This window comes from Cibotium barometz, chromosome 2 (assembly GCF_041138505.1).
Source record: "Cibotium barometz isolate CiBa-2024 chromosome 2, ASM4113850v1, whole genome shotgun sequence".
NCBI classification, from domain to species: Eukaryota; Viridiplantae; Streptophyta; class Polypodiopsida; order Cyatheales; family Cibotiaceae; genus Cibotium; species Cibotium barometz.
Window position 1 is genome coordinate 29,941,964 of NC_141047.1, and position 15,642 is coordinate 29,957,605.

The 15,642-nt window shown below is 39.6% G+C and overlaps 1 protein-coding gene across 1 annotated transcript; it reads right to left on the minus strand.

Annotated features, from left to right (window-relative positions):
* Positions 1 to 5,025: 5,025 nt before the first annotated feature.
* On the minus strand, positions 5,026 to 7,365 carry LOC147640914 (methyltransferase FGSG_00040-like). The gene has a single exon (XM_086816592.1). It carries the CDS (start codon positions 7,334 to 7,336, stop codon positions 5,135 to 5,137), a length of 2,202 nt encoding a protein of 733 aa, XP_086672718.1. The 5' UTR covers positions 7,337 to 7,365; the 3' UTR covers positions 5,026 to 5,134.
* Between the last annotated feature and the right edge of the window lie 8,277 nt (positions 7,366 to 15,642).

Here is a 15,642-nt window from a genome sequence, read left to right on the forward strand (position 1 = left end):
ACCTGTCGTCTATGCATTGACTATAGAGCCCTGAATAAAATCACAATCAAAAAGAGATATCCTATTCCTTGAGTAGACAATCTTCTAGATAGATTGCGAGGAGCAAAGGTATTCAGTAAAATAGACCGGAAATCCGGATACCACCAAGTGAGGATGGTAGAGGAAGATATATACAAGACTGCTTTTAGGACACATATGGGTCATTTTGAGTTCTTAGTGATGCCCTTTGGACTCACTAATGCTCTAGCTACTTTAAGCCGCATGATGAACCGCATTTTCCTCAAATATCATAACTTTGTGGTAGTTTTCTTCGATGATATTCTGTATTCAATGATAGTATTGCTGAGCATGAGAAACATCTGGAGATAGTGTTTAATCTCTTAAAAGAGAATGAGATATATCTCAATCCTGAGAAGAGCTCTTTCTTTCAGACAGCAAATTGAATACCTTGGTCACATTGTTTCTGCTAATGGTATTCGTGTGGACCCCAAAAAGATAGAAACTATAGTGACTTGTTGGCTGAGACCCAAAGATATTCATAAACTCCGATCATTTCTTGGTTTGTGCAGTTACTATAGATGTTTTGTAAAGAATTTTGCTTATATTTCTCATTATCTGACTTTTCTTTTAAAGAAAACAAACAAGTATGTGTGGACTGATAAACAGGAAAAATCTTTTAATGCTTTAAAAGAAGCACTCTCACTAAGGCACCAGTTCTACAATTACCAGACTTTGCTAGACCTTTCTTTATTGTTGTGACTAATGCTAGTGGTACATGCATAGGGGTAGTATTAATGCAAGATGGTCACCCCATATCATTTGAGAGTAGGAAACTTAGACCCCCCGAGTGCAAGTACAAAGAATTGATTGTTGTAGTCCATGCCCGAAAGATTTGGAAACACTATTCGATGGGATCAGAATTCATCATTAAAACAGACGAGCAGAGTATCAGGCACCTACTCACCCAGCCTTTGATACAGACACATCAAATGGGCTGCTTTTATTTAGAGTTTCCAGCCTATTATTCTCTATTAGCCTAGGAAAGAGAATGTAGTCACTGATGCCCTTAGTCGACGGCCTAGTGTTTATCACATCACGGCTGTAGATAGCTTGACTTTCGATGCTATGAAAGACTCTTATGACCAAGACTCAGACTTTTCAGACACTTGGACCAAAATGAGAGATAATGGGTGGACTCCCCACTCAAATTACTTTATCATGATAGATATCTCTTCTTTCAGAGGAGATTATGCATCACGAGACCTTTTAGACAGTCTGTGTTATATGGAGGAGTTGCACCAACCCCCATATGCAGGGTATAGAGGAGTATCATCTACTTTAGAGAGACCATTGCCCGAGACTTTTATTGGCCATCTATGAAGAAAGATATAGCCAAGTTTGTGGCCGAATGCATTACTTTCCAGAAGATTAAAAGCTATAAGGGGAAAACTCAAGGATTACTTATGCCACTCCCAATTCCCAATTTCCAATGAACCATGGGAGCAGATTTCAATGGACTTTATAATTGGTTTTCCGCTTACTGCTAATCAAAATGACATGTTTTAGACAGTAGTTGATAGATTCAGCAAACAGGCTCATTTCATTACATGTAAAAAGAAATTGACTGCTCATCAAGCTGCTCATTTATTTTTAAAGCATATATTTGTGCATCATGGTTTGCCTAAAGTCATTGTGTCAGATAGAGATTCTAAAATTTTGAGCGATTTTTGGAGAACATTGTTTGATAATTTAGGCACAAAATTAGATTTCTCTACTGCTTTTCAGACTAAAGTGACCAATAGCACTATCCTAGACCTTCTTAGAACCTATGTTTCATCACAACCTAGGCAATGGGATAAATATTTACATATTCTCTAATTTACACTCCTCACTTTGCCACTAAAAAGGCACTGTTTGAGATAGTGTATGGAAAGACCCTTCCCACTCTGATGACTCGTCTTTCCCGCACTATAGAAGCTGCTGATGAATTTACTGGAGACTTTAGCTCTATTCATGACCAAGTTAAAGAGGCTATTAAGAAGGCTCAGGAAAAGTATGTAAAGTAGGCCAATAAGAAAAGGAAACCCATGATTTTTGAAAAAGGAGACCATGTACTTTTGAGGATAGAAAAGAGGAGACTTAAGAGTGTAGAAAAGAATCGTGTTGTCAAACTAGCACCTAGATTCTATGGTCCTTTCAAGATAGTAGACAAAATCAATGACCTGGCTTATAGACTAGATCTTCCATCCCATTGGAGGATTCATAACTCTTTTCATATTAGTCTATTGAGACCCTTTAAAGGACCAATCCCTACTCATCCTGTTTATGAAGAGCCTCCAGAGCTAGTTCATGATGAAGAGCAATTAATACCTGATGAAATTATTGACCATGAGCAGACTACTACAGGAACTGGCAATGTTTATAACAGATATCTTTTGACCTTCAAGAACCATCCGAGAGAAGATGCTCATTGGATGCCCGAGCGGCTTTTTCGCACATGCCTTGACTTAATACACTCCTATCAAACACACAACTGAGGTCAGTTGCTAACCCGAGCAAGAGGGATGTTACATTATTGGCCCTCTATGGTCTATTGGGGACGCCCATCCGACCATTGTGCCATGCTTGCATTTAGTATCGTGAGTGATGTCATATTAAATACTACATTGTAAGTGTGATTGGCATATGCTTTGCGGGTCTATGCTATGTATGCTGTGATTGGGTGATGCCATGTACACATGCTAGTGTTGTTGATATTGGTGTTTAATTGCCTCACCTAACATGTTGATTTGTTGAGTATTGGTGATGAGTACGAGGATGCCGAATGAGGCGTCATCCTTGTGCGAGGGTCACCGAACGAGGTGTCGCACAGGCATGAGTGTGCAAGGGTCACCGAACGAAGTGTTGCACATAGGCGAGGGTCACCGAACGAGGTGTTGCACATAGGTGAGGGTCACCGAACGAGGTGTCGCACGGGTTTTGTCATGTGCATGGGCGTTTACATCGCCTCGACATTTATGAGGTATACTTCACTATTTTTGGTTGGCCGCGTGCCATTTATTTGTACTCAAATATTTATGCACCCCGATGTGCACGGGTGTATTGCGTAGTGTGAGCTAGAGCTTCACTATTATTTTTGATACACACTAGATGTGTGTGAACATCCTCTAGAAGGATTGATTATTTTTGTAAAAGAACCCTATTTTTGGAAAAAGCTACACGATTGGCTCAAGGGCTATTTTTTATAATACATGATTAAATACTCATGTCGTGCAAGGAGCCAGCACGCATGAGGGGGAGATTTAACCCAATCCTTGTGCTATAACATACATTGGGTGTTCTTACAAGTCCCACGGTGCTGGAAATTAGTTTTGGAAATACCATTAGCTTAGAGCCTTGATTGGCACAAGAGTATCCTTTCAATTATGCCTATGCTAATGCATTTTAGTACGGTTCATAGTAAAATAAAATAATGAGAGAAAAACTAACATTAAGCGAATTAAGGGCTTGAGGATGTACTTGAAGTGCCTTTGAGTTATCTACCAGCTTTGTATAAAAGATAATTTATCTACATTCTAATGGATTGTACTTTCCTCTTTCCCTTTTATTATTGGTTCCTATTGCTCTCTACTTTGATATGCTTAAACTAGTTTATAGGCTTCATGCGTCCAAGTTTTCTATTGAGTCTCACAAATCGTATTTCATGAGAAGTATTTTATGTATGTAGATTCAAGTCTTATATATACTCTAAAAAGGCTCACTCTAACAAGCTCATGCAAGCTTCATCTAACCTTGAGATAGAATCTTGCTTGAAATCTTGATGTAGAATGGCTAGAAGCAAGGAAACAAGAAGCTAGTGGAGCCTGTGAGGGATAGAGCCTTGCAAAGGGAGTGGATAAGGAAACTTGTGAGAGGATCTAAATGGATTGAGTGGTGGAAACATTAGTTTGTCTAGTTTCAAGTTCTAGCAAGAGATTAATCATTTCTTTTGCTCACCATTACGAAGTACACAATGAGATTAAGTAGGGAGATGTGCTTATAAACGGTTGATTAGTAAAAACTTCAATGCCAATAAAAATATCTTCCAATGAAAGTATAGTTCTCCCAATGAAGGTTTGACAAGGGGAGTATAGTAGTGTTAGTGTAACATGGTCCCACTAGCACAACCAAAAATTATCCACTTTGGAGAGGTACTTCTACAAAAAGAGTTACATAGATTAAGTTGTGCCTATCATCATTTCATTAGATTGCATAGGACTGGAATGAGTGAAGTAAGTTGATTATGTTTAGATTTTTTGTTTGTATTTCAGTCCATACTAAGTGGGCTCTATTTGAAGACACGTAGAGCAATTTGAAGACACGTAGAGCAGGGAATGGGCAAGCTAAGGAAACCACCTTAGGCCTTGTCCAAGCCCTACCACAATAATATAGTTTCAATTAGGACTTGTCACTTACCTCAAAATAGACACTTGTGTGACTGTAACGAGCTTTGGCATCTTTGCCAAGCAACGCACCATCACGGATTTAGAACCATTAGGCACTTGGGCTAGAAAGTTCAAACAAGAATAAGTGTTTAGAGCGTTGTGAACCTAAACAAGTATATAGATTTCTCTACTTTCTATAGCATGACACACCCATGCAAATTAGTATACATTGAGGCATCTATGCCTATACAAATTGCATGGCAATGCCCGTCCAAATCATTCAAGTTGCATGTGGCCATCATACCTCTATGGCATGACACAACCATGCAAATCAGTAAAGGTTGAGATCATGCAAGTTGCATGTGAATGCATAGGGCCATCATACCTCAAAGACCTTTTCAAATAAAAACACGTCAACACAAAAACATAAGAAACATTATTACAGTGTGTCTAAAAGACCATAATCTCCCATCACATTGAATAAGTGTGAGCTGGAAAAATTGAGGTGTGATCTAGAATGGCAGTAGGTATATATCCATGGAAGGAGATAAAGCATGTACACATAATCAACACTTTCAAGATTAGCTAATTTGACCAATAGTTGAAAACAAGAATGACAGAGAGAAGCATTCATAATAACAGGATAAGATCACAATTAGCATTGTGGTTGTCGCCTCTCTCTCTCTCTCTCTCTCTCTCTCTCTCTCTCTCTAAAAAAGCATGGGCATTATCCTGGAGGCTCGCTCCACCAGTTGCTCTACTACAGGAGCCTTTTGATTCCCTACGAGACATATGCATTCCTGCTTGGCTTGCTCCATCAGGTAGTCAGAATGTAAACCCTGTCCAGTAGGGCCTACCTGCTGAGCTGCTAAGACCAGACGGGCCACCAAGCAAAGGGTCAAAAAGTTGCCAGGTGTGCAAGATCTCATGGCCTCCATCAATTCCACTCCACTCTCATCTGAGCTACTAATCTTGCCCATGGCCCAAGAGAGGAACCATTTCCCCAAGAAAGCAGAAGAATAACCAGTCAACACCAACTTCTTCTCCACATCTGTCAAGCTCTCAAGCGAGTTGATTTTCTTTCTGAGTTTCTTAAACACATTGGAGAGCTTAAAGCAGGTTGCGTAGAAGTCTGGAGGAAGATTTTTTGGGTCAGCAGCAAAAGCAGGGAAATGCTTTGTTGCTTCTGCATGGATGGACTGGAACTGGGAGCTTAGGCTTTGAAGCCGGCTCTGCAAACTTCTTTCTAAGGTGCAGCGCTTGCAAGTGCAAATGAAACTCCAATGCTTGTACATTTCTTCTCGCATTCTGAGAGGAAGGAGAGGGTTGAGGTAGGAGATAGTGATTTCTTGGCCAGCTGGGATCCAAGAGGCTGCATGGACAATCATGGCATGCCCAACATGCAAATAGCAGGCATTGGGAAGGCAAGAGTGGTTCATAAAGGAGGGCAGCAGCCATAGCCCAGAATTATCCTTCTCTTCAAAGCTTTCCGGCACTCGATTCAACCGGATAAGGCTGTTTCCAAATGAATTAAACCTCACTATCTGCCGAATTCGAGTTACATCGACTGCCAATCCATCATTTGTTTCTGTGCAGGCAGAGCTAAAGAGGTCCATGGATGGAACCTCCATGGACTCTTGAGAGGGAGAGGCTGCTAGGCTGTAAAGCTTGCTCAAGAAGGCGGAGGATTTCATGCCCAAGTTAACAAGCTCTGTTACCAAGTCCTCTTGAGATGCCACATTCAGTGTCTCCGTGCTAATATCCAGGTGAAAGCCAAAATTCTTCAAATCTGTTTCACAGACAGCTGCAGCATTGCTCACGAGCAAAAGCTCACCAGGCTCCACATTCTTCAGAGCGAACAGCCCCCTGCCACGCCCATCATTGGTCTTTTGTACTTTAACGGGGCCAGTGTAATCGGGAAGCTTAGGAGGGGGGACTTTGCCCAGCAAAAAATCCGACAAGCCAGGTAAAATCTCTGCAGGGTTTGCAAGGCGGCTCTTGACACTGTTCAAGAGGGTGCGCACGTCTTTGTGCTCAGGATGCTGTGCAAGCAGGGCCTCCAAGCAAGAGGAGGCTACTTCATACTCCATGAGTCCATGGAGAGCCCTGCCCCTGCGGAACAAGCTCTTGGCATGGTTTGGATCTATGTCTAGGGCAGCGTCAGCATCTATAAGGGCATGCTTATATTCAGACAGCTTCATCCAGGACTCTGCTCGGTTGGAGTAGGCCATAGCCAGGGAAGCATTTATGCTTTCTTTTGTATCTAGATCAACCGAATCAGAAAGGGAAGAGGAAGGAGTGTTCTTGCTTACCTTGTTCTTCTGCAAGAGAGAGGTAATGCATCTGGTGTAGCAATCAATGGCCCCTTTCCAATCTTCTCTAGCAAAGAGACCGTTTCCTTGTTGCCGGAGCTCATAGGGGTCGTCATGCTGTACACCATCATCTCCAATGGCATCAGCATCAAGCTTCTCAATGTTCGCAGGGTTATCGACCCGGACGGCAATGAGGCCACTTATGGCACGCTTCAAGAAGGGCTCTTTGATGGCTACCCTGCAGCCCTTGGGGTAGAGCCTCTGCACATCTCGGAATGTGCTCCTGGATGTGACTGCATTGTAGATGGTCAGATGTACAGCCATCATGGGGTCCTGCCTGTCCTCCAGCACGGTCATGACGGCTGTAACCATGAAGGCATCCACACAGAGCGTACCAAAGAGAACCCGGCCATGGTGCACCCTGCCCAGCTGCATCTGCCCCAGGGCTATGGCTCGAAGGCCCTGCATGGGCACCGCCGGCCCACTGTCCTGCGTGAAGGAGGGCCTGATTTGCGGCATGCCGGCGATCTGGCTGAAGGAACTGTAGCCTTGCTTGTGGACGCCCACCACCACTTGCTTATCGAGCTCGCGGGGATCCATCTTGAAGTCACCAAGAACTGGCTCTCTTCTACTCCGAAGAGCTTGGTTGGGGAAGGTAGGTTTTAAGAGGTGGCGCGAAGTGTATGAAACGGACATCCAAACGGTAGGATTTTTGAACCTTAGGTTCTGTTCACACGGTGGCCTAGAGTTCACCATTGGATGCCTGAGGAAACATTGAGTGAGCTCCAGCCAAAGAGCCTACACGGTTTGGGAAAAAACAAAAAGTTGAAAGTCTTAAAACATTCGAAAACATTCAAGTTAAAAGCAAACACGTAGTATTTTCACATCCCCTAAAGAGACTCCAACAGTGTGCCTCCAAGTGTGTACACATGACGACACACTCAACTTTGAGGCGCAAGGTATTGGTTTGGAAAATGTTTCACGAAAAAGCGCATTCACCCTTTTTCTTGAGATTGATGGAAATACCTACCCTCTTCCAATTACCCATCAAGGGACAAGTAGAGGTATTATACATAGCAACTAGAGGTTGGCATGTAGCCGAAGTAACAAAACAATGGTAGTACATATTATAATACATATTAAATATGTATTATAGATAGAAGTAGAGGTTGGCAGGTAGCCAAAACAACAAAATAGTGATAGTAGTGATAGTGTAGCAATCAATATATAAGGTTGTGAATGTGTAAAAGTATAGTTGCACGGAGAATGTTAAGGGACCTCAGCTTTATATTTTGCACCGTAGGAGCCTTTAAGCAGTGAAAGTTGGGCATATGTATTTTAAATAGCAAATTAGAGGTTGGGAACTAGCCAAAGTAACAAAATAGTATTATCAATACCTCCTCCTATATTAAATGTATTATATATAGCAACTAGAGGTTGGGAGGTAGCCAGAGTAACAAAATAGTGGTAGTACATGCTAGTGTAGCAATCAATATAAGGTTGTGAATGTGTAAAAGTATAGTTGCAAAGGAGAATGTTATAGGAGCCTTTAAGTTGTTAATGAAAATTGGGCATCAAACAAGGCACTCATCTCCCTTGTTCTTGTTGGATATGCTCCATCACATGCACACATGAACATCCTCTTGGTCGAGTTCAATCTCAAAGGTTATTCAAGCATTAGTCTTGGCCCTTTTAGTCTTGTAATAAGCTCATAGATCTACCACAAAAGACACACCTACATCCACTTGCATTAGAGATATTCTTGGCTCACTAATCAAACAAGAGGTGGAGATAATCAATTGTGGAAGATATTAGTACCTAATCACATCATTAGCTCTAAGCTAATCCCATGTATCTCAGTATATTTAAAGAGGCAACGAATCAATGCAACGACACACTCTACTTTGCTCATTTGCATTCTAATCAAGATTATGAGCTCTGGTATCAGAGCTACTTCGACTGAGCCTCATCTTTCTGTGCTTGCGTTTGAGCCTGTGCATTCTCTTCTTCCTCCACTTGGCTCTTATGGCAATGGCGGAACCCAAACAGTTCTTCCACTTGGCCCTCATGGCGATGACGGAACCTAAACTATTGTTTCTTTTTGCTACTTTCGACTTGTGAGACTAGTCAACGACCTCTGAGTTTGCTTGCTAGCTAGTTTTCTATTTTTTTGGCTGCCTGATTAAGCCTTTAATTAAGGTTTTGTGTAAAGCTTTTACATAAGGGTTATAAGCCTTATTAAAAATTATTAAATTTTTCATCAGCTCCATTGCGCCCCGTTTAGCTCCACCCAGCTCAACCAGGTCTACAAAAACAAAACTCAAGGCTTGAAACTGAATTCCAGTGAAGGGAAACTATTTCAATACTCTTTGCATTACTGTTGATATGACTAGCTCATGTCAAATTTTAAAAGATTCTAAAGAAATCATACACATTTCATCTAACGCGGAAGCTTTTGTAAATTAGCAGTCACAAAAAATCAAAATTTGTAAACAAAAGCTAAAGCCTAGGAAAAGAGTGGTTTCCCAAGAAATAAATCTTTGGATTAAAAAATCAAAATCAAGGCTCGATGAAAAACCATGGTATTTTGACTATGTTAAGCAAAGGACCAAAGCTTGGTGGAATCGAAGTGACAGGGAGTGTAAAACCGGATGACATGCTTGTTAGGCATGGTCAATGGCATGGGGAGGTGAATTAGCGGCATGGATCTCAATGGCTCAAAGACGTCAGCCATTGGGTTCAGTCCTTGTGTAATTACAGGCAATCTCTCTATTGTGGCCATGTCAGAGTGCCTAAATGCTCCTTAATGAGCAATTAGTTTTTTTGCTTTTCACTTTCCCACAGCCTGTTATTACAGCCTCAAGAGGCTTAGCGTACTCTTCATTGGATCAAACGGGTGTCCGTTTGCCCTAATTAGCTTAAGCGTTATACGCACGTGAACGATCTTTGAGATATTTTTCTAGAAAAAGCGTATGCTAGGAACTTCCCAGACAGAAGGGGAGGTCCTAAAACCTATTTTCCATCACTCGACGAAAAAAAAATTGAGAATTTTTTTCCTGTTTTGCAGCATGTTCTTTAGGGTGATCCAAAAAGAATTTTGAAAAACTATGTATGAGGGAGTTGTAGTATTTTTGGAGTACTACAACTTTGTTTCCCTGATTCGTCTGTGATTTTGTCGTTTAGACCCTCAAAAAGTAGCTCGAATATGGCTCGTCATCATTTTCACGCTGTTTTTTTAACGATTTTTTGTGGTTTTTGAGTTGTTTTTTGCCTCGATTTTTGGGTCGAATTTCAAGGCTGCTGGTCGGAGGCCAAAATGATCAATTTTGACTTCGGACGATTGAGTCCAAAGTCGAAGAGCTTGATGTCAACTTTTCGATGAGCCCTAGAGCACCTTCATCGGATATACGGTTTATGAGATACGGGCCTCCAAACAGGGGTGGTTTCCAAAGTCCCTTTTTTTTTTGCTGTATGAACTTCTAATTCACGTCGTAAAACACATTTCACGCGTGAACTAGACTTCACGTGGAAATTAAATTTTGATTTTTTTTAATTTTATTTTTAACTTATTTTTTGCAACGTGAACTTCTGTTTCACACCGTGAAACACTTCATTCATGAACCGGAAACGGACTTCACGTGGGGATTAAATTTTGATTTTTTTAAATTATTATTATTATTATTTTACCGCGTCATGAACTTCTGTTTCACGCTGTGAAAAACTTTTCACGCGTGAACTGGACGGACTTCACGTGGAATTAAATTTCGTTTTTTTTACGTCGAATTTCCGTTCACGTGATTTTTTTGTTCGTCATTTTTCCGTTCATGTGATTTTTCCGTTCACGTCATTTTTCCGTTCACATGAGATTTCCATTGATGTCATTTTTCCGTTCACGTGAGATTTTAGTTTTTTTTTAGTCTAGTGGGAAATACGAATTTTCCTTTTTGGGAGGAATATTTTTTGAATTTAGAATAAAAGGGATATAGGCATTTTCCCAAAAAAGATAAGTGGAATAAAAAAAGTCAACCCTTTAATGACACACCTAGCTTGCTACCACATGCTCTTGAAGCAAAAATTACCATAAATACTCCGTCACACCAACGGGCTCCCGTCCAAGTTGTAGCTTTGGACACTATTGCTTGATATCTTGAATGTATGACCCTTTGGTGTATCTATTGTGACTCCTTGACGTAAGATAATGGCAATAGCTCTTGTTAATCCTAGAATTGGATTAAAAGACTATGCCAAATATATTGGTTTAGGTGAGTTCCTTGCAACAAATATGCATTTGTATGGAACTGGAGTGGATAACTAATATTTTTTTGCATCCTCCTCTAACTCAATTTATTTGTACAAGGCATTAGATAATGCTTGAAGAAATTCTCTCAAGTAAGACTTTGCTATCATGTCTAAAACCTCACAGTTAGAGAGATTTACTAGGGGAAATTTTCATACTTAGTAGACTAGGCACACGTTTATCCTTCAAAGGAAATATTTGTGGAAAGTAATTATTACATGTAAAAATGATAAACCTACCACAAGGGAAGGAAAAGCACAATGGGAAATTTGTGACACTAAGGCACTAGCTATTTTATCACTTGGGCTTGGTGATCAATATTTGCATCATATTTCAAACATAGAGTCAGCTAAAGCATCATGGGAAACTCTCGATAGACTCTTTGGTGCTAGTGGAAAGAATTCAAAGATAAATCTGAAGTTACAAATCTTTAGGCTCACTATGAAGACTGGAGACTCATTTCCTAATCATCTTTATAAGATGAAAAGTATCCTTGCACAACTAGCAGATATCAAGGCACCTGTCAATGATGAAGATACAATAGCTTTATTATAGTATGTATGAATAATATGATAATATTGTAACTACACTTCCGAATGTTCCAAATCTAAAAATTCAAGATGTGGAGCCCTCTCTTATGGGAGAACATAAAAAGAAACAACTGGAGAATATAAAAATAAACAACTACAACATGAAGCTTATGAGGAGAAGCTGGTGGATCAAACATATCTCACTCAAAAGAAGAATGTCAAACCTCGTCAATGTACTCATTGTGGTAGGATTAGCTATCTCATGAAGAATTGCTATCGTAAGGATAAACCAAAGCTCCAATGCACAACATGTGGAAAGCTAGGACACCTTGCAAAAAAATGCTACAACAACAAGGGTGAAGCAAACATTGCTAGCATCTCTATACATGAAGCAAACATTGCACTATGCAACCATGTAAACACCTCTTATGATGATGAAGAGGCATCTTGGGCTTTTTAAAGCCATGTAATACTCTCCATTGCCCACAAGTAAATCACCTCTAACCACCTACTATGATGTAGGTTATGTGATATGTCTATGCCCACATTCTCTCACTTGGCCATGTAGTCCTCAAAGGGGAGATTGATGGGAGTGTTAGGTCTCCATGCCCAACTCATGATAGTTCACATGAGGCACTATGTTTCATAGAGTTGTGATGGGGATTTGGAGGGATACACTATGCTTAGAAATACTTAAGACTCATGCACTTTTTTTCATGTAGAGCTATGATATTGCATTATGTTTTTATTTTCATGTTCCAGGTATGGATCAAGGAGGGTGTTGGATATGCTCCATCACATGCAGAGATGAACATCCTCTTGGTCGAGTTCGATCTCAAAGGTTAAGAAAGAGGTGGAGATAATTAAGGAGATAATGAAGGAGAGGATTGTGGTAGATATTAGTACCTAATCACATCATTAGCTCTAAGCTAATCCCATGTATGTCAGCCTATTTAAAGAGGCATCGAATCAATTCAACGACACACTCTATTTCGCTCATTTGCATTGTTATTATGTTGCCATTAAGTGCTAATCAAGATTATGAGCCCCCATGATCAATAGTTCTTACCTCTTTTAGTGTTACCACTTTGCATGATGCAACACCAGCATCAATTAAATATCCCCCTTAATGCCTTTCACTTTCATTTATTAGTAAGATTATTTTTTGGCTTTAAATCTTCTTCTTACACAAGACCATAGATATGTTTAGATTTGACCGCTAAAGTTTGTTTTTCAATATTATATGGCATATCAATGTTAAAATTCATTGCACAATATGAAGTTTCTAAGCTTAGAAAAAATGGCATATACACATTGATGGGTATAAGTTTATGTTAGATATAGAAATTATGTCAAAGAACACTTATCTTCACAGTAGAGAGCATATACTACACATATACAAAGGTATATCGCAAGGGGTATGCATACACAAGACAATACTTTAACCTTATTTGAATTTATTTCTGATTCTTTGATTACATCAATCTTGTTCCTCTTGATGTGGATTCATTTTTAAAGCAATCAAAACTCCATCAAGAGTGTATTTATATTGACTAATAATAACCTTTTCCTACCAATATATTTGCAACATAAATCTTCATTAATTATCACTCTCAACCACAACTAAGCTCATAAAGCACTATATTGTTGTTGGTGTCTAGCATTTGCCTAGTCCTAAAGTTTCTCTTATTACTGTTGCATAGTAATTGTAATGAAGTAGATTTGGTATATACATGTATATGGGGGATGGGGCTTAAGAACTTAGACTTAGGGTCATTGACATGTGTACTTTTAGGAGCCTTGGGCTATATTAGGCATAGGGCTCATGAGCATTGTACCCCTTTTGTATACCCTTGAATATACCTTTAGACATCTTCTCTAATTTTCTCTCTAATCTAGGACTAATCTCTCTAATCTAGGCTAATCCAAGGTTAATCTAGATGTTTCTTTCTTTCATTGGTATCAGAGCTCTTGGCTTAGATCTTGATGCTTTGATTAGGGATTGATTTGAGCCTTAATCATTTTTAGATTTGATTCCTACATAGTTTTCAGATTTGCTGATTTCTTGATCTGCGAAGATTAGCAATGAAATCTGTGTTAATCATTTTTTAATTTGTATTACTCACTAGTTTCAGAAACCGTAATCCACTTTACCATTTGATTTCTTGAATTTCTTGATCTTCTTAATCTTGATTTCTTGAATTTTCTTGATCTTGAATTTTAGCAAACCAGTTTTGAGTGATTTCTTGCATTATCTTGCTTTTGAGTGATTTCTTGCATTAGGAAGCGTATCTTTTCAAAGATTTATCCTGAGAGCCTTTATTTCTTCAAGATTGAAAACTTAGATTGCCAAATCTTTGAGTTCTTGAAGGAATACTACAAGAAGAAGGTTGTTGTGCAAAATCTTGGTGCAGTTTCAAGAAAGTGTGCAGAATACAGTTGCTATGCAGTTTTAAGTGCAAAGTTAAAGATTCAAGAGTAGAGTTGAAGAACAGTGAAGATCTGTTTCAAGATCAGTACAGTATTGAAGATTATAATGCAAAATACTATTTTGTTTTGCAGATCTACAATGCACAATAGAGCAGTTTACAAATTATGCAAAGTTTATTATGCTGAAATTAAATCTTGATGCAGAACAACAGTAAGTGATTATAGATTAAAATCTTTCTAATCTTGTTACTTTTTTGCAACAAAGAAGTTAGATAAAGATTATAAATATATTGGATTAGTACTATTTTACATAGATTAGTGTAAATCTTGATGTACTACAAGGAAAGACCAACAAAAAAAAAGTGTTGAGAAAACACTGTCTACAAGCACACATTGTGGACTACAATATTTTGGTACATTTTTCATCAAGAAAATGTATAGCATATTGTTCTTACTAATCTAGACATTAGTGTTTTGGTGCATGATCTTTGTTAAGAAAAGGTGTAGAATATACAGCTTTAGTGTAGATTTGTGCAAACATTGATGTGCAAAGTGTATTGCATAGAATCTTGGTGCAAGTGTGCAAAAATTAGCAAATAGTGGTGCAAATACAGTTGACAACCTTGCTAGGAATCAAACCCAATCTATAGGTGTAAGCCTCTGTGCACCATACACCAAAAGGTTTCAAACAATTTGAGAAGAAAGTAGAAATTGCTTGAGGAAGAGGTAGATTGTTAACAACAAGCCATTTGGACATAGTTGTTGCAAAATTAAGTGGATTTTGAGTTAATCATGATGATTAAGAAGTCCTAGGGTAGAGCTTGCAAAAGATTAGTGATTAAGCAATTGTAACAGCTTCCTTTAGAAAGAGAGTCAGATTTGTAAGACCACATGCATCATTGCCTTTGGCTAAAGGCTCGGCCCAGCAATACCCTCTGAGATGGATCTTTCACCACAACTCCTCTCCCAACTTCAAGCACAAATCCACAATGGACTTCACTATGCTCCTCATATTGGAAATCTTGGATCTAGTTCAGTGCTGAAACCACCTCAGGTTTGGCTTCACAAGCTCACAACAGGTTTACGCAGCCCAAGAAGTTTACAAAGTTCATTGCATGTGAGGGGAGTAGTTATGTGCACAACAGTCTGGTGACAGCACAGGATTTATGTGCACAATAGTCTGTTGATAGCATAGGATTAATTGTTATAAGAATGTTGGATTAGGATCAGATCAGCGCTGGCTGCAAGAAACCAAGGGAGTGTGATTGGTCGTTAGCTTCATTGTGCCTTAGATCTAGCGCTGGCTGCAAGAGCAACCATGGGAGTGTGATTGGTGTAAGCTTCATTTTGCCTTAAAACTAGCAATCGCATCAGCACGAGCTTCAGTTCGTCAGCTTCATGTTGCCTTAGAGCTAGCGTTGGCCGCAAGCACATCCCCCCTGTGAGGCTCAGTGCAAGAGCAGAGATCTAAACACACAGGTAGGCGGCTCAGAAAAAGGGGAAAAAAAAAAACCGCGTCACCGCCGTCTCTAGGGATTCCAGCGTTAGAAAGGGAGGCGGCTTTGGAAAGAAAACGAGGTTCAACGAGTAAAGAGCTGTTCGCCAGCATCGTTTGAGAGCTAGGGAGAGAGAATCTTGTGTTCTTTTGG

What these genes read in the sequence shown, in the direction of transcription:
- LOC147640914 (XM_086816592.1), bottom strand. Translation starts at nt 7,336, where the DNA reads ATGGATCCCCGCGAGCTCGATAAGCAAGTGGTGGTGGGCGTCCACAAG.